At 35.7% G+C, this 19,133-nt stretch overlaps 1 protein-coding gene across 1 annotated transcript in view; it reads right to left on the bottom strand.

Annotated features, from left to right (window-relative positions):
• ALK (ALK receptor tyrosine kinase) overlaps positions 1 to 19,133 on the bottom strand; it is a 659,766-nt gene that overhangs the window by 456,377 nt on the left and 184,256 nt on the right. Inside the window, exon 3 of the mRNA XM_087718714.1 lies at positions 4,621 to 4,779. Coding sequence (XP_087574840.1) covers positions 4,621 to 4,779 — 159 coding nt within the window. The remainder of the gene's footprint in view (positions 1 to 4,620; positions 4,780 to 19,133) is intronic.

Below are 19,133 nucleotides of genomic sequence, written 5' to 3'. Positions count from 1 at the left end.
ACAGTCTTTTTTGAGTGATTACAATTAGGATTAACTTGCTCACTAAGCAAAGTGGTTGCAAAGTAAAAACCATGACTGTACTTGGGACCTTACTTCAGCTTTCCTTTGTTTTATAGATTTATAAAGGTAGAAAATGGGAAGATTGCTCATAAAATTACTTTTTAACTGTGAATAGTCACTAAATGAAGCAGTAACTGAATGAGGACTATCTCTAATATTTTTTTCTACCAACTCAGTCTCCTGCATTAAAGCATGGTGCCTTAAGCACTAGACCTCACTGGCTGTCAACATGTCCACAGCTAGCAGACAGCAAGCTGGTTCTCAAATGAATAGACATCATCTTTTTTAAGGCTTAATTTCAGTACTTTGGTAGGTTTGCCTTTTTTTAAAAAAATTTGACCAATGTACAATTGGAGCAAAGTGAATTTAATGTTCAGAAAAAGAGAAACTAAGATAAAATTAAATTTATAATGTAAATTGCTCATAGGAAGATTTGTTTTTTCTTTTTGAAATTCAATTTTGGAACCAAATGAAATAATCGTTATTTTCTCTCAATATATTTAAAATGGTTAAAGGTACATTTTACTATTTGCTTCATAATCACAGAAACCATAATAAGAGTTTCCGGAATTTATGTGCATTTATCTAGGTTAATACAGGACACTTCCAATCTTCAAACAAGTCTATATAAAATGCTTGGAGATATAAACTAATAAAGACAGCTAAGCAGGATAACCAGTTGGGAATACAAGATTCAGGACAGTGTTAGAAAAACCAGTACATTAAATATCTGCTAAACCATCAGGAGGACAAACAAAATAAGCAAACAAATATTTCTTTTGGGAAATAAGCAAAGTCAACAATTTAGAATAGAACCAACTCACAATACTTCTTTATGGGAAGAAACTCTGATGAGGAGAGAGATTGTCTGAGACCATGGACTCTTTTTTTTTTTTTTTGCTTAATCCCTGATTACACATGGGGGCTTGCAGAAACAAACTGTTGGTGCATTTGTGACATTACAGGTGAATGAATAATTTAAGAGGGACAGTAAATAAGCAACCAATATCGAAATAAATAAGGCAGAAGTAGAGTTAGTAATTGGTGTGTGTATATATAAGGATCAAATCTATTTTAAAACATTACCTATTTCCCCGTTTCCTGGAATGCCAGATATTCAGCTTTTTAATTTTTGCTTTCAAGTTGCATATTTATTTATATTTTATACATAATTTTCTCCAGGAAATGTAATGAATTGAGCATAGTATATTCTCCCTTTCTCCTTTTACCTGAAATCTATGAAGAGAATTGGGCTGAAAGATGATGACTGGTCCAGAATCACTCAATGATCAAATAATACAGTATGGCATTTGGCTTAATAGCATGTTAGTTTCTTTTACATAAGCAAACCTCATATAAGAAAAAGATTCTGGCAGGTATCAAACAAGGTGTGTACAAACACACTGGCTCTCTCTACATGGCAACCTGCCATGTCCTAATGATCTTAACTAGGGGCAGACCAAAGGAGCACTTCCCAATTGATTTTCCTCAACCTTCTAGTGGCCTTTGATGCAGTAGTTCATTAATTTTATTGAAACAAGTGAAAGGGATACAGGATCCAGTGCAGGCCTTGTTACTGGAAATATTTTATACACTATGGTTGAAAGAACCACAAAAGATTATTCTCCTAGACATAAATGCTGACAGTTGAGATATAGAAACCTGTTAGAAACAGTTTAGGTGCATGTGTTATTTAATGGCATTTTAGTCTCCCTCCCTCCCTTCTTCCTTTCCTCCCTCCCACCCTCTTGAAGATTACTGACAATTAATTAAGGAGAGTCACTACTTAGACATTTAATTCATCCCATTATAAAAGTCCACTCTGCTGTCTGAAGAGGTAACCTTTAGCATCTCTTATCAAATATACATTTGGAGCTGAGAACTTCAGGTACAAATTAAGATCCAAGAAAATACTGTTCAGAAGAATAACATTCTGTGAGAAAATATTAAATCTCAAAAAAGAAACAGCCCTCCTATTTTTTATGCTACAGGGATTATAACCTGAAAATTCAAATAACCATTTCTAATAGAATCTTAATAACTATAGATATTGCTTGATATATTGACAGTGACTATCTTGTAAGTCACCCAGTCGCAACCTACAATGTTTTCCCAGGGTAACTCCATGCCCTACTTACTTACATCTTTTATTCACAATATATGAATAAAATTTAAATGGGAAGCATCTAATTGGAATCATATTTCCAGGAAGCAAGCAGTAGGGGTGAAAAGTACAGTGTTTTAATAATCCCCAGATTAAAGCAGACCACACATAAAGGCTCTCTGCCAAATAATTGCAATAAAAATGATTTTAAATTGAATAAGAAGTCATAGGTGAAAGTCCAAAAAAATCCAAGTTATCTTTAAAAGGTGTGAAAGGGAAACAGATAATGGTGGATCATAAGTCTGATGCTCAGTTGAAGGAACTCTGTCAGAGTTCACTTCACTGGGTAAGAATTGCTAATGGTAAACTCTCCGTTTGATCTGAGTTGCACAAAGCAATTTCAAATAAGGTTTCTCTTTTCAGACAGTATTTGAAGTTATCATTTCTACTGGAATGTTTACAAGAACAACCTTTGGCTTCAGGTGTTTTCAGAGGCCCTACCAATGAGATGTAATCCTCCAAATTCTAGCTTTCATTAAAGAAAAAAAAATACAATCTAACCTTTATTGAACTGGATAAAAAGAATTTTTTGTCTATTTTGCAAGAAAACCTGGTTTCTGCTTTTCATTGCCTTTAGTTAATGAACAGTTCTAGTAACAAAGAAATTTGAAGAAGAATTTTTGTTCCTCCTGAAGAGAAAAACTGTTTCATGTATAGTAAAATTTAAACAAAACAAAACAGTTCGGAAAAACAAAGAGTTCTTGATGCAGCTATGACAAATGATAGGAATCAGGAGAAAAGACTGTGGTTTATGTTTCTATTTCAGTTTTTTTAAAGAAAATGATGATTTTTAAAAAAGTTTTTAAATGCCAGGCACATGATCATTACACATTTGTAACAAAAAGCAGAACGGTGGCTGAGGAAAATGATCATTGCCAGCCCTGCAAAATAATTAAATCTAATTATTCCCATTTCACAGAGAGGAAAGTATGAGTCAGGACATTATTTCAAGGGAGTTTGTTGTTTGTTATTCAGCCTTTAATTCCTGAAATGATGGCATTTAAGGCAGATAAAAAAGATTAAAAAATAAATAAATCTGTATATAGGGCTGGGTAAATGACATGACAACTACCAGGTGGCAGCACTTCTCTGGCAATTAAGATGATGATTACATTTAGAAGAACCTTGAACACATCCACTATATTCTGGAAAAAAATAATTAAGCAACAAACCAGTGAAGCAAACAAAGTAATAACCAAAAGCCAACATAGGTTTGTCAAAAACAGATCATGTCAGACTAATTTTATTGCATTCTTTGACAAAGTGACAAAAGTAGTGGACCAGAGGAATGGTGTCAGTATTGTTTACTTGGACTTCAGTAAGGCATTTGATAAAGTAGACCATAACCTACTACTTGATAAGATAGAAAAATGTGAGTTAGACAGCATCACCACCAGATGGATTCGTAACTGGCTGACCAACTGGCTGCACTCAACATGTAGTCTAGTTTGATGAAAAGAAGGACTAGGGGAGACATGATAGCAGTGTTCCAATATCTCAGGGGCTGCCACAAAGAAGATGGAGTCAAGCTATTCTCCAAAGTATATCAGGGCAGAACAAGAAGCAATGGGTGAAAACTAATCAAGGAGAGAAGCAACCTAGAATTAAGAAGAAATTTCCTGACACTTAGAACAATTAATCAGTGGAAAAATGTGCCTCCAGAAGTTGTAACTGCTCCAACACTGGAAGTTTTTAAGAAGATGTTGGATAACCATTTGTCTGAAGTGCTGTAGGGTTTCCGGCCTAAGCAGGGGCTTGAACTAGAAGATCTCCAAGGTCCCTTCCAACTCATTATTCTATTCTATATGCATGATCCAAGTATTGGAATTGTTGTGTCATAATCTACTGCTGATCTGGAATTTTTAAGATGTTTCAGGAGAACAAAAAAAATCTGATTGATAGCAAAATAGTGTTTGGGGAAATTCAAATGTTCATGCCATTTGATTATTGCAATTATCCTATGAAATCCTGCTTGCTTAATATTGCCACACTTTGTCTCTGTCTGCAACATCCCAGCAATAACTATATTCTCGTATAATAATATCAGATTGTTGAGAGATTGTTCAAACCCACTTCAAATGCAATTACTGGTTTAGATTGTTTATCACATACTTCTTATTTAAAAAGTTATGGATGAAGCTACATGCTGTTGTTCTTATTGGTCTTCATTTTAATTTAATTCATTCATTTCACTGTTTAGCCTGTCTTTCATGACAATTAATTCTAGGGGTCTCCGGCAAGCTTTCACAGCAAATGTAATCCATTGACACTAACTTGTGTTGAGAAACAGAATGTAAAGTCACCAACGACTTTTTGTCTTTTCTTCCAAAGCTTATTCCATCAAAACTAAAAGAGTTCAACCATTTGGCTTTGTTTTATATGGATGTTGCTCTTACCTTTTGTAGAACCTGCAGAGTAGTCTCTCTCTGGACCATCCAGAACATGAAGCTGTGAGAGTTCATCTGCATTTAGTCTATGCCAGGATCTGTTATGGCCCTCCCTCAGTGGTGGGGAATATTCTAGATCACAGGGTGTTTCAAAATTGCAATCGAAAACTGGAGGGGAAAAAAGAAAAGTAGAAACAGAGCATGTTAAGATTTAGCAAATAATAAGTCAGAACATTTCAGATCAGAAAATGGCAGAGAGACTTTCCTTCTTTCTTTAGGTGGGCCTTTTTCCCTTTGCTTTTTTAAAAATCATTCTGCATTTCTGCATTGTATAGGTATTGTTTCATAATAAATCAATACTATATAAACAAAGTCTATGAAATTCTCAGTCACGCTTGTCACAAAGGTGCTTTTTCAAGTGGCTTTCTGGTTTTTCTTTGAAGATGTTTCGCTTCTAATCCTTCTTCAGCTCTGTTTGAATGGAATCCTTTCAGTTCCCCACCATCCAGTCAGAGCTGAAGATGCTTCTTGGATGAGAAGCAAAACATCTTCAAAGAAAAACAGAGAGCCAATTGAAAAAGCACCTTTCTGACAATATATAAACAAAAATAATGGTGCCTCCCCAAAGATCTCAATTAGGTATCTTCTGAGAATGAAAATATTTATGTATAATTAGAAGTAAAATTTACTATAGAAAAGGCTCTTCCTTGCTTTTTAAGGGCAAGAGAGATGGCTAGAAGGTAAGTGCTGAATAGTGGTATAATTGTAATTCCCCACTCCTATGAATTCCTTTTTGTGCTTGTCTTCTCCCTCATTGACATGGCTAATAAAAAGAATAGCACAAGAACAAAAATGTGTAAACCCTCTTTCTTATGTTTTGTTTTTAATCTTTGTTTACAGCTGTAATTGCTTTTAATTGGTTTTATAGTATTTTTATGGTAGGTTTTATTGTACTCGTTTCAGAGATGGGTGTCAGATGGGTTGCCATATTAATGTAAGAAACAAATAAATAAAAAGCATAACAAGAGATTAAAGAATATCTAGGACAAAGTCATTTTAATGCAGCATCTACTGCTTTTATTCAAGAGAACTGTAGTAGATTTTTACTTGAAATGGCGAAGACATTCTCTCTCCCTTGCTTCTCTTTCCCTGGTGATTCACTTATGTTTGCTTTCAGTCTTTAGTTAGATCAGAAAATGCAGAGTTTTGGAGGTAGGAGGAGAAAATGTGTCCTTTGATGTTTTCATTGACAGCTATTATTCTAGTTCTGGAATAAATTAACTTCCCAAACTGAAGTTGGCAATAGCAAAACTAGGCAAGACATTTTAAAAACTTCAATTACGTTCCCTATTAAATATCTAATTTCTTTCCAGCCTGTCAACATTTATGATTTTCCTCCATTTTCTTGGAAAACATACCTTTTAATCCTAAAGTCAGTGTCCCTGTCCTTTCTGTGATCTAATTTCAATAACTGTAAGACACCTGTATAATGTTAAATTGAAGCAAATTAATGCTTTTGAATTTTTCCTTCTTTCCCATATACTTTTATTTTTCATAACTCTGTCATAGTTCCTTCTTCATACCAGGTGGCTACAAAAAGCAAAACTGTAAAATATATTTAGAAGGAAAAATATCAGGAACTTCCAGAAACTATGTAATATAAATATACCTTGTTCCCTCTCCCAATGTGCACATGTTCATCAGCTATGTACATGTAGCAAGTCTGTATGTCATTTACATACATATTCTCTCTCTCTCTCTCTCTCTCTCTCTCTCTCTCTCTCTCACACACACACACACACACACACACACACACACACACACACACACACACACACACATTTTCTCTCTCTCTCCATACAAATGGGGAAGTGTTGTGGTCCAGCAGGAGCTGTTGGAGCTGCCACCAGACTCCGACAGCGAGGGGCCCTATGAGTCAGCTTTGGATGATGTGGAGGACCCTGGACAGGGCGCAGAGAGGCTGATTGGCCACCAGGAGGCGCCTGAGCCTTGGACCAGTGGGGAGAAGACAAGGGAGTGTGATCCGGACGTCAGCAGTGGGGAGGAGCCAAGGGAATTGTTCCTAGGTGCCCGGCACCAGAGAGCTAATAGGCGTAAAGAACAATTACACAATTACAGGAGGTAATTGCACTCAGCTGGTGGTAATTAGGCTCCTCTCCAGACTATAAAAGGAATGCTTGTGCACACACCCCTTTTGCAGAAGTCAACACATTAATTAATGTTGGAGAACACTGTTGTGATCTTGGCAGGCTGGATTGCTGCCAACGCTTATCTGTGCCGGTTTGCTGCCAAGGACTTGTCTGTCTATTAATAAATTCCGTAAAATATCTTTGGCTTGGAGTGCTTTGGTATGGAACGAGGGGGGTCAGAACAGAAAAGGTTGCAGATTACTTATGAAAACCCTAGTTGCTGAAACATCATATTTGTGTCCACCAAATTCATTAGCTTCTGCAATATAGAATTAAGGACAGCAGAATAATCTTGTTTTGTCTTCAAACATTCATTCTAATCAGTTCCTAAAGATATTATGTGTCTCCTATGCATTGCCTCTGTTTTTATTCTTTGAAAGTGAATTTATAACAAAATATAGCTTGAATCTTCAATGTTCTTTTTATTTTTTGCACCATTACTTTTTTATAATCAGAAATTTATTCAACATATTGAGAGATAACATGATGTGTGATTGTATTACATTATTTTATTGATTGAATGCCTGCAGGTCTTATAAACTGCTCCAATCAAATTGGGTGATTTACTTTTCTCCAAATACATGACTTGAATTAAAAACAGAGAGAACAAATACACATCATTGATAACCCAATAAATCAAATGAAGAATCATGCATCACAATTTGTTTGATAATCTACCAAATTTAGTGACCTCACAGATAAATTTTCTCCAGAACTATCTGTCCACAACTTGTCCTTCAGATCTTCCAACAATGTGCTGCTCTAAGTCCTTGCTGCTGGTCATCTTCTTCTTTCCTTTCCTTCAGCATTATAGATTACTCCAGAGGCCTAAATCTTCACAGAATGTATCCAAAGTATAATAAATTAATCCTGTTTGTGTCTCAACTGAGACTTCTAGATTGATTTGTTCAATGATCCATTTGCTTCTTCAGATTCAACTTTTGCTTCCATGGCTAGAGAATATCATAGTTTGCATGATTCTGATTTTTATACCTATAATCACAGTATCTAAATAATCATGGCTATTCTACTAGTTTGTGGCATATTTCTCGATTGCTTGTTCCTTTCCTTTTGATGGCTGATCCTAAAAGGCAGAAGCCAGTCAACCCTTAAATATAATTTTAATATCATTGTCAATTCTAAGGCTGATTGTTTTACCTGTTGTCATTTGTTTGGTCTAACTTTAGTTCCATTTTTTTCATGGTGTTCCTTAACATTTATTACTAGACCTTGCAAATCCTTTATGTTTTGGCTATCAGAGCAGCAGCAGCAGCCTAGTTTAGCTTATTTATGTTTCTTCCTTCAGTTTAAAGATCACCCTCATATTCTTCTATTTGGCTTCCCTCAATATGCACACAGCATATAGACTGAAAAAATGTGGGAGAGTATCTATTCTTATCTCACTCCCTTGCCAACCTGTAGCCAGTATTTCACCATGTTCTTTCTAGATTGTGGCTTCTTGGCCTACATATAACTTTCCTATGAAGACAATGAGATATTCTGAACTTCCTTTTTTCTAAGCACATTCCACAGCTTGACACAAAGAACAGTCTTTCTATATCAATGGACAAACTTACTCCTTTATGGCATTCTTTGGCTTTCTCAATTATCCAGACTGTATCAGCAATATTTCATGTTCTAGTCAGCTTGGACACCTGGCACCTTCCTTTTCATCTAGGGTTCTAATCTGCGTTGGATGATCCTAGGTATTATTTAGCTAAAATGAAGAATTATGAATATTGTACATTAGTTATTTAATGACCAGTTCTCCTCTGAGGCAGAGGAGAAGGAGAATGGGGAGAGGGGATACTTCAGAGGAGCATGTGGAATAGCAACCTGTTTCAGAGAGCAGCAAGAAAAAACCTCAGACTGATCTGGCTGCAGAATCTCTGGAGCAGTTTGGAAGCAGCAGAAAATGGGGAGATTTGATCAAGGCTCCTCTCAGTCCTGTCATGTAGGGTTGAGTGAAGGGCAAAACAAGAAGATCTGCATGACCCCTACCTTGTTCATAAGACTCTTAAAGACCTGGCTATCTGAATAAGCCTGGGATCCTGAAAATGTTGGGGGCACAATTACCTGTTTGCATGGTTAATTTGTATGTAATTATTATAATTCTCAATTATCTATATGGATTATTTGTAACTGTTTTTTACGGTTTTAACTGTTATAATATGGTTCACTGACAAGAGTCAATTAGATTGGTTATTGCTTGCACCTGGAACCTCCATCTGTTGTACCTATCGTTGCCTATGAAATCTCTGTCCTTTAATACCAAGACCAGTTGTTGACCCTGTGATAACTTTATGATTTTGGGACTGTGCCTTGATGATGCTTATGCCTGCTGCTTGGAACTTTTTCTTATTAGGGTCTTGCTTGTATGGATTTGGGGACTATTTAAGACTGTATTTATATTTGTATACATGCCCTGCCTGCCACTGCTTTGTGTGTGTATGTGTGGGTGCGGGTATATGACATATCTGGGATAGAACAATTATACTCTGTTAAGTCTCATTCCCTGGATGTTGATTAGCCTTTTCCCATTGGCTATTGTATCTTTCTTTAGATTTGCTGACATTATTTAGCTAGAACATTTATAGATTTCTTCTGTGTCTTGTATAGGTTTTCCATTAATTACATGTAGCTTTTTGATTAGGTAATAATCAGAATGATAATTCATCTTCCAAAACTAGAGGTATTAATAATCCATCATGATCTATCAGGAACCTACAGTGGAGCCTCTTAATTATTCAACTACTTTTCAATGGCAAATCCCATATGGACCAGAAAGTGACTTGACAATAGCATAGAATCTACTTTCAGCTCATACATCGGTTCAAAAGTTCATAAACTCCCAACTGAACTCCGAAGGATGTGCTTTTTGAAATTATCCAACATGGAGATTCCAAAGCCATGTTTAGGACCTGGAACTCAGGAAGCAATCCATCCAGGTAGTAGCCCAATACCAATTTAACATCTTGTCAACCCAAAAAGAAGGACTTCTGGTAATTCTTGAATTGCCTCTCTACAACCTTCTGCTGTGGCTGCTGAAGCACTTAAAACCTAGGAGAGCAAATTCTAAGAGGGCTACATCCCCACCCTCACCTAGCCAGGTTTTTTATAGAAGAACCAGTCCGTTTCATCACCAAAATACACACAAATATGGTCTTGTTAGAAATGGATTTAGTGATTACCATTAGCATTTTGAGATCAAGATAACTAGCCATCTAATTTCCTGTAAACAGGTATGAGGCAGCTGGGGTAGAAGCAGAGCTCAGCAATGAATTCGTAAATCCCCTTACCACAGAATAGCCATTCAGTTCCTCCCATGATAATTCTCTCCCCTCTTAACTGAAATCTGTCTTCCCTTACTTCAAGGCCTCTGAATCATCACAATATCCAAAACTTTATAAATACAAATATACCAGAAATCTAATTTATAAACTGACCATAGTTTATAATTTCTTCCTGATTATTATTGACAACTGTTGAAATGTATTCCTGGTTATTATTGACAATTGTTGAAATTAATACAAAACATATATTCATTTTTTTAGCATTTCTGAATGATATCTCAATAACAATTAGAAACCAGACTCTTAAAACTGAAGTACATAAAATTAGTACTATAAATCTCTGTCTTGCTTACAGTGGCAATGAATGTGCCATTGGGAGATGTGAATGTTTCAGATAGATTGTCTTGGAGAAAATCCATCTATCTATGTCATCACTAGGAGTCAGAAGCAACTTGATGGGACCTAATCAATTAATTAATATTTCTATGTAAAACAACTTACAAATCAGTAGTGGTATGTCCAGAAATCTCAAATTATCATATTTCCTAATCAACGTCAATGCAAAGATTACAATCTTTTGTCTAGATCTTGAATATTTTGGATGGGTCTCTGAATTAAACTAGACATCTATATTCTAATATGCTTGCATTTACTAAGTCTAGATTCTAAAACAGGCTTTTCCACCATTGTACCAATGTTCCAGATATTTTGGTTTTAAATTTATATACCAGTAATCCTTCAGTCAGAATCGCCACCTGAGCTTAAATTCAACATTTTTGGAAAAGTTGAAAAATTCTGGTTGAATTTCTGTTTATCTGATATTTTTTTATTGGATTTTGTGAAGCATGCTAGGAAAAGAATACTAGTTGATCATGATTAGTTGGCCTGTGCTGTCATTTTTGAAAAATTCATATTCTCCTGGCCAAAGTATAGTACAAAGTTCCTACTGCAAGGAGCAACAAAAGGTAAAGACATTTTCCATGCAGGTTTTGTAACCATTTAAGAAAAATGGTTTGTCACTACCTATAGCTAAAAGAAGGACCAATGATTTGCACTTTTCATTGCCCTTGGAATTGTATGCTTATATAGCTAAAGCAAGAGAGACAATGTTAAGACATTTTTTTGTAAACTATGACCTTTTAAATAAATATCCATAGATATGCATTAGGGAGGAGATATTGTTAAATTGCTTTCTCGAGAGAAGAACTCTGCTCAGTCAGCCTTGGGACCTCTATTAACCCTGTCTAGCCTCTATATACTTAATTTATAATGCCCATAAAGTTTTAATTCATGACAGAGAAGTGACATATTTATTTTTTAGTTATTAATTCCAAAATGAAAACTGGCTCCCAAATTTCCTTTGTATCCAAGGGCATTGAATCTAGTCATCAATTCAATGTAGGAATTCAAATTAAAGTGTCCCTGCAGTGACTGTCCAATCAATTTTGTGTAGTGGTTGAAATGCTGGCCTAGAAATCAGGAGATTCTAGGACTGCATGAGAGCCAGCTGGGTAAACTTTGAGTCAGTTATTCTCACTCAGATCAATCCATTTCACAAGGTGGTTGTGGGGAAATAAGAGACAGGAATATTAGGTAGATTTCTGCCTTGAGGTATACATTTAAAAAGTGGGATAAAAATCTGTCAGCAATACTGAATAATTCACACCATGGCTAGCAAAGATCCAAAACATCTGTTAGGCTATCCCACCTCCTTTACATGGATGATCTGAAGCTATATGAGAAAACACCAACTGAAATAGAATCGCTGCTGAACACCATCCATATATACAACCAAGATATTGCAACAGAGATTGGACTGAACAAATATGCCATGCTCACCATTTAACATGGAAAAGTAGTGAAAATCAAGATGCCCTACGAAAATAACATCAAGAGAATAGATGAAGACAATGATTATAAATGACTGGACATCCTTCAACCTGACAACATCGTCAAAAAAAAGATTAGATGTGAATACACCAAGAGAGTGAAGAAGATCCTAAAGTCCAAATTCAGTGGAAAAAACACCATCAAGGCCATCAACACCTGGGTAATTCCAGTCATTAAATACATTAGATGCATTCGAATAGTGGACTGGACTCAAGCAGAACTAAAGGTCCTAGATAGGAAGTGCAGAAAAATAATGATGACGAATCATGCTCTTCATCATCACAGTGATGTTGACAAACTCTATTTACTAAGGAATATAGGTGGATGTGGAATGCTGCAAGTTCATCAGATGGTTAAAGAAGCAAAAAGGGCATTAGAGGAATATGTGAAGGACAGTGAAGAAAAAGCACTAAAGCTACTATACAAGGAAGGCTTGCTGAGCACTGGAGAGACCAAACTGGTCTACAAGAAAGACCAAAAAAAAAGAAACAAGGAAATACCAAATATTACATGGACAGTACATTAAAAAATAGGTCTTGTTATTGTCTGCTTTGCAGCCAAAGAATAATAACAAGGTCTAATAATGGCTAAGTGCAGGAAAACAGAGGCATTAATTCTAGCTGCACAAGACCAAGCCTTAAGAATAATGCATACAAAGCCAGAATTGAGAATACAGCAACAGAGAGCAAGTGCTTCCTCTGCAAAGAAGCTGAAGAAATGGATTACCTGGTCATTTTCTCTTAAGAAGGTCTCTCAGACGGGCTACAAACAATGGCATGACAAAGTAGCAACAATGGTGCATTGGAACATCTGCAAGAAGTACTATTGCAAGCAAGAACTGGTGAGACCATAAAAAAGAAAGAACTGGAGAAGATAGCAAAATACAAAGACCTAAAATAGAAATAGGATGGCAAAAGAAAGCAAAGGTAGTACCAACAGTAATAGGCACTTTGGGTGCAATATCAAAACAACCAGAGTATCATTTGAACATTATCAGCATTGACAAAATCACCATCAGTCAATTGTAAAAGGCAGCTTTACTTGGAACAGCTTAAATTCTGTGGCAATACATCAAACATCAACTTGGGAAGCACTTGATAAAAATGCCAAATCCAGACTGAGCATCTGGCTAACTGTGCAACAAATCATAATCTCTGTCTGATTATATACAATGAATAGGAGCTCAACCAACTCTGGAGATAATTGGATCTATTGTCAAATTGTTCTTCTTGTTAGAAATTAGAACATTTTTCCTAACTTTCATCTGGAATTTGCATTTCTATAACCCAAACTCATTATTTGGGCCCATTCGGACATGATAAAGAACAGGTCCTTGCATTCATCTACATGAAATCTCTTCAGGCACTTGAAGAATGCGACCAAATAACATCTTAGTCATTTCCAGTTCCTTCAATCTCTTTTCATAAGGCTTAAGCTTCTAGTCCCCTGATAATTCTTGTTGCTTTTATTTGAGCCTGTATTCATTTCTCTGAACTCCATTTCCAGTGCGGTGTCAAACTTTACATATTACTCAAAGCAGAGTTTATCTATATAGAATACTGTGAGGTAGAATAAAGTGAACTGTTGCTTCCTATATTTAGAAATTATATTTCCATTGAGGCAGTTTAAAATTGGATTTACTCCTCTTGCAGCCACATCACATTGCTGACTCGTGTTTCTAATCAAATACTATTCCAATTTCCTTGTTACAGGTATTACTGGAGCTATCTATTCTGTTGGAACAGGTACTGTTACCAAGCTAGCAAATCCCATTCTGTACCTATGTATTTCATTAATTTATTTCTCTTTAAACTTGTATTCTTTTACTTTCAGTCCATTTTATAACTAAACAAGACTATCTCATGTATTAGGTCCCCCACTTAATTTGAGCATTCAGCAAATTAAAAAAAAACCTCCTCATCTAAGCACTAACAAAAAATCTTCAATAATACAGAATCCAGAATTGAATTTTATAGCTATTTCCTCCTTCTGATAAGGAATCATTCACAAACTGCCTGTCAGGCCTGAAAGCCATCTTTTCCTTTTTTGAACTTTAGGCCTACCACACTTTCTATTATTCTATTATGCATTTTCTATTGTGGGAAAATGGGAGGGGGGTTATGTGGAGTTGGGTGATATGTAGCCATAACAAAATTCTTTCTAGAAAGCCAAGGTCATCCTTTGTCTCTACACCTGGCTGGAAGTGGATGGGTGGAAGCTCCCAGGATGACAGGAGGAGATTGAATCATGTGATGGACTTGTGGGTGTAGGGGCAGGATCTTGAATTTTCAACTGGGTGGGAAAACCTGGAAGCTTTCAGATTCAGGTTTTCCCAGATGTAGCATCTTGGCTCTCTTAATAAATTGGAACTTTGAGGAATCCTTTGCCTCAGACTCTGATTTACTTTTGGATGCTATTTGGAACCCTGACACTGCCTTTGTGAATAGAATAGAATAGAATAGAATAGAGTAGAGTAGAGTAGAGTAGAGTAGAGTAGAGTAGAGTAGAGTAGAGTAGAGTAGAATAGAATAGAATAGAATAGAATAGAATAGAAGTATTAATTGATTTGTCTTGCAATGTATCAATAAGATAAAAGAAAAAGAAAATATTTAATCCAGTTCCAGTATAAAATTGATGGAATGAAATATAGTGATAATGTTGTTTTTTTAAATTCACTGTTGGGTTCCAGGTAACTTTCATACCATCCAATTCAAATCTAACTAGTTTCTAATTTGCACATTTAATATGATAATTCATAAAATGCATTGCTGAAAGCAAGTTATATTTACAGCAATCTCAAATCTACCAAATAAGTGGCATGTTGAAATAAATAGTCTAACAGAATTAGTTTTTAACTATGCCAACTTCGGATAATCATCACAAGGTTCTCAAGATTCTTGCAGATTGATCAGGTCATAATTTCTTCTACAACCTTTTTATCACCTGTGTCAGGCTGACTGTTGAATCATTCCCTGGATCTTTTTTGTCTGCCTTTCTGAAAACAGTGAAACCATTTGCCTTCTTCCAATCATTTGGTATTTCATTCATTTTTCAGTATTTCTAAACTACAATACATAAAGCTTAAATGAGACCATCAGAAAAGTCCTTCTGTAGCATAAGAAGTAATTCTTCTGGCCTTGCAGTTTTAAATTCATTGAAAATAAATAGATCTTCCCTGTCCATGTTCCTATAAATCTTAGTATTCAGACTTTCCCTCCACAATTGCCTGGTGGAACAACACCATCTTCTAAGAAAGAAAAAGTAAAAATATTGAGTAGTTTCTGCCTTTTCTTAGTTACTTTTGTCATTATTTTGTCACCTGATGCAGCTGAACATCTGGTATACCAATTATTTTCAGTTCCTTTTATGCTGACCATCTCCCTTCCAAAAATCCTTTTTGTCACCTGAGCTTCAGCCTGATGTCATGATATGTATGCCTCTTATCACTTGCTGGACTAGTCTTCTTTTATAGTACTTTCTAATATTTAAATACAGTACTATAAACTAGGAAGGGAGACAGGGAGGAAGACAGGGACGTAGGGAGGTAAAGAGGGAGGGAGGGAGGGAAGAAGAAAGGAAGGAAGGAAGGAAGGAAGGAAGGAAGGAAGGAAGGAAGGAAGGACAACACAATCATTTATGATTATATCTGCCCCATTTTGGTCAGTTGCTCATTTTTGAATAAAAGGGAAGAGAAAGAAAGTATTGTTCAAAACTGAAGATTAACAAAAGAATAATGAAAGAAGTCTAATGCCTTAATATTGTTATTTAAACTAAACAATAAATATGGGATAGAATTTGGATAGAAATAAATTTCAGGCTATGCTAGTATTAGCATTTAAATATGTTTATTTCATTTCTTATGCAGAAGGTTTGAATTAATTTTTGATTTTAATTAATTCACTGAATCTTACACAACTTTACCAATACATAGCATTTGATAGTGTTGTCAGAAAGAGATGAAGACTATGATATTTATAATTTTCAATAAAATGTAAATTTTAAAATTATATTTATTTTCATAGTTTTAGTATATAGAGGTAAAAATAAGCAAAATAAAAAATAAAAATGCCTAAACAAAAATCTGTTATTAAATATAGCATTCATTTGTAGTATATTTTGATTACACATTAAAAACATAATCATGTTGTGGATTGATCTTTGAATATTTGTGGAAGAAGTTACATTTTAGAAACGAATTAAACATTGATTTGAACATTCCTTTATTGTACAAATCTACAAATTACAACTGACAACTCTAGGTGTGATTTAACTGTGATCTAGGGAGAACTTGGAAAAAAATGTCACAGATAAGGGTCATAAAATTTTAATATATCTGTCTATTTAGGCTTACAAGGTACTTCAACTGCAAAAAAGCTCCTATAAAGGTTGTCATAAAATAGAACTGCTTTTATGTGTTGAACAACTTTGTATAACCACAGTGTGTGATATACTAATCGTGCTATTTATATGAGTATACTAGATTACCCAATGACAATTGGACCATCATTAAATTTTAAGCTGACCATATTTATTTTTGCTCCAATGCTGGACATGCCTGTGATCATCTAAGGTGTGTGTGTGGTGTGTGCGTGTGTGTGTGTGTGTGTGTGTGTGTGTGTGTGTGTGTGTCTATATACATACACACACACACACACACACACACACATATATATTTGTTTTCTGATATATATCATTGTGTGTGTATGTGTGTGTATGTGTGTATATATATATATATATATATATATATATATATATATATATATATATATATATATATATATATATATATATATATATATATATATATATATATATATATATATATATATATATATATATATATATATATATATATTTGTAAACAAATTTCAATAATAACACAGTATTGACTTAAACAGATAAACAGAATGATCACAGATGGGCAAAAAAGCACTGGGAGTGGGAGCCACTTTTGATTTCCTGCCAGCTTCCCCATTGACTTTGCTTATAGGAAGCTTGCAGGGAGTGTTGTAAATCATCATATGACTATAGATATTCTGCAATAGCCACAACTAGCTGCAAACTCCTGGTGAATTTTGTCAAAAGCAGAGAGTGGGAGAGAATTTAACTGATTAAAATTAATCCAAGTCTCCTGGGCTGGATGGATTAAATACCAAAATACTGAAATTAATAGTAAAGATGATTGACTTGAGAAAATTGCAGGAGAGCAAATATACTCACCTTCATATGGGAAAAGGATTAGGAGAAACCCAGACCAATCAGCTTGCTATCTATGCTATGCAAAATATTTGGAAGGATTTTCCAGTAACATGTCAGCAAATACTTGTCTAGACCAGCTTGAATTATAAGAACCAGAGTGAATTTGTCATAAACTACCTGTGTCAGACTTCACTCCATCTTTGATACTATGTTTCCCCAAAAACTAGGCCTGGTCTTCTTATTTCTTTTCTGTCCCAAAATAATCACCAGATCTTATTTTTGAGGGATGCCTTAGCCACTTACCTTAAGATCATAGCAGCCGTGCCTCCCATGCCTTGACATATGTTGTGCCACTGCCCAACTTCTTCTGCAGCCATTTGTGGCCAGATGCTTCATGGCTCATTGCGCCACTCACGGCAAGTGGCTGCATGGTGTATTGTGCCATTGTGTGTGTGATTGGCAGCACTGGTGCTCTACCATGAGTGGCAGCACTGGCACAATATATCATGTGGCAGCCAGCTGTAAGTAGCTACAACTAGCTGCAAAACAAGTCAGGCAACAGTGTTACAGGTGCCAGAGCATGGGAGGCCTAACTGTGTCAGACCTAAGGTAAGCAAGTTCAGGGTGCATGGGGCAGTTCCATACCCCCCATCCCCACCATAGCTTGATTTTTACGCCTGTGCCTTGTCCCACCTTGTACAACCAGATGGTAGGGAGGGCTTAACGAAGGTTTATTTTGGGGGTAAGGTTAGGCTTAGCATGAAAATCGGGCTAGGGCTTGTTTTTGGGGTAAGCTGCATTTTGGGGGAAACATGGTAACATAACAAACATAGTAGATCAGATACCTGAATTTCTTTAAAGCCTCCAGGGAAGTGCCTCATAATACATACCTGAATAAAATTATAGACTATTAGCCTGCTTACATTCTTGTTAGTAGACACATGATCAGTTGAATGACATGCATTTAATGAGCTTTCATTAATGACACCACTTCAGAAAAAAGCATTGAGTGGACTGTCATGGGGCTCCGTTCTGTGCCTAATGCTCTTTCATCAATGAGCTGAATGAAGGAGGGGAATTTAATCAGGTTTATCAATGACATAAAACTGGGAGAAGCTGTTGACATTTTATATGACAAAAGGATCAAAAACCTTTAGACAGGCTTGAGCTGAAATGATGAAATTGAGCAAGGAGAAATGTGAAGTTCTGCATCTTCATTTTTTTAAAAAAAAGGAAGGTTAAAAATAAAGGAAAAGGAAGTTCTACTCTGTTTGTAGACAATTTAAATATGGCCAAGCAGTATGGTGCAGTTGTTAAAAGGCAAATACTATCTTGCAATGCATTAGCAGGGTTGAAGAAGATGAACAAAAATAATTATCCCATTCCTTTCTGCATGGTGACATGCATGGTGCACTGGGTCCAGCTCTGGGTGGTATAGTTCAAATTGGACAGTATCAAACTGGAATAACTCCAGAAACCAAGTGCTATGAGAAATGGTTAAAAGATTTGGGTATTGTTAGGAATATAATTCTAATGGTTGGGTTGGCAATATATAAATCATGTAACAATGCTATACTTGTTTTTTTAAAGCATACTGTAAAATGTGATTGGTTGCTGTTTTCCTCAATCGGCCATAGGAGGGAGCCAGAATGACTGTTAGCTCTCTCTGTTTGTTAGATGCTGGGCTATCTGATCTGAGTGTGTTTGGAAGCTGGCTGTTAGAAAGTGCCGTGAGTTATTGTAAGTTTTGCAACTGCTAGCAAACTTTGAGTACCAAACTATTTGTATGATTATGGGCTATGTTATATGGATTATCCTTTAACTGAAAGACATTGATGACTGACTGCCTTATCTGTGTATGACGTGGACTGTTTGATGGACTCTATTTCCATGAAAGTAAAAGCCTTTTAAACTGCAGTGTCTCTGTATG

Source organism: Thamnophis sirtalis, unplaced genomic scaffold, assembly GCF_051295495.1.
Source record: "Thamnophis sirtalis isolate CommonGarterSnake01/CBP01778 unplaced genomic scaffold, rThaSir2_p1.2 scaffold_6, whole genome shotgun sequence".
Taxonomy (NCBI): Eukaryota; Metazoa; Chordata; class Lepidosauria; order Squamata; family Natricidae; genus Thamnophis; species Thamnophis sirtalis.
Note: the sequence above shows the minus strand (reverse complement) of the source record. Positions and strands in the feature narration are given on the sequence as shown.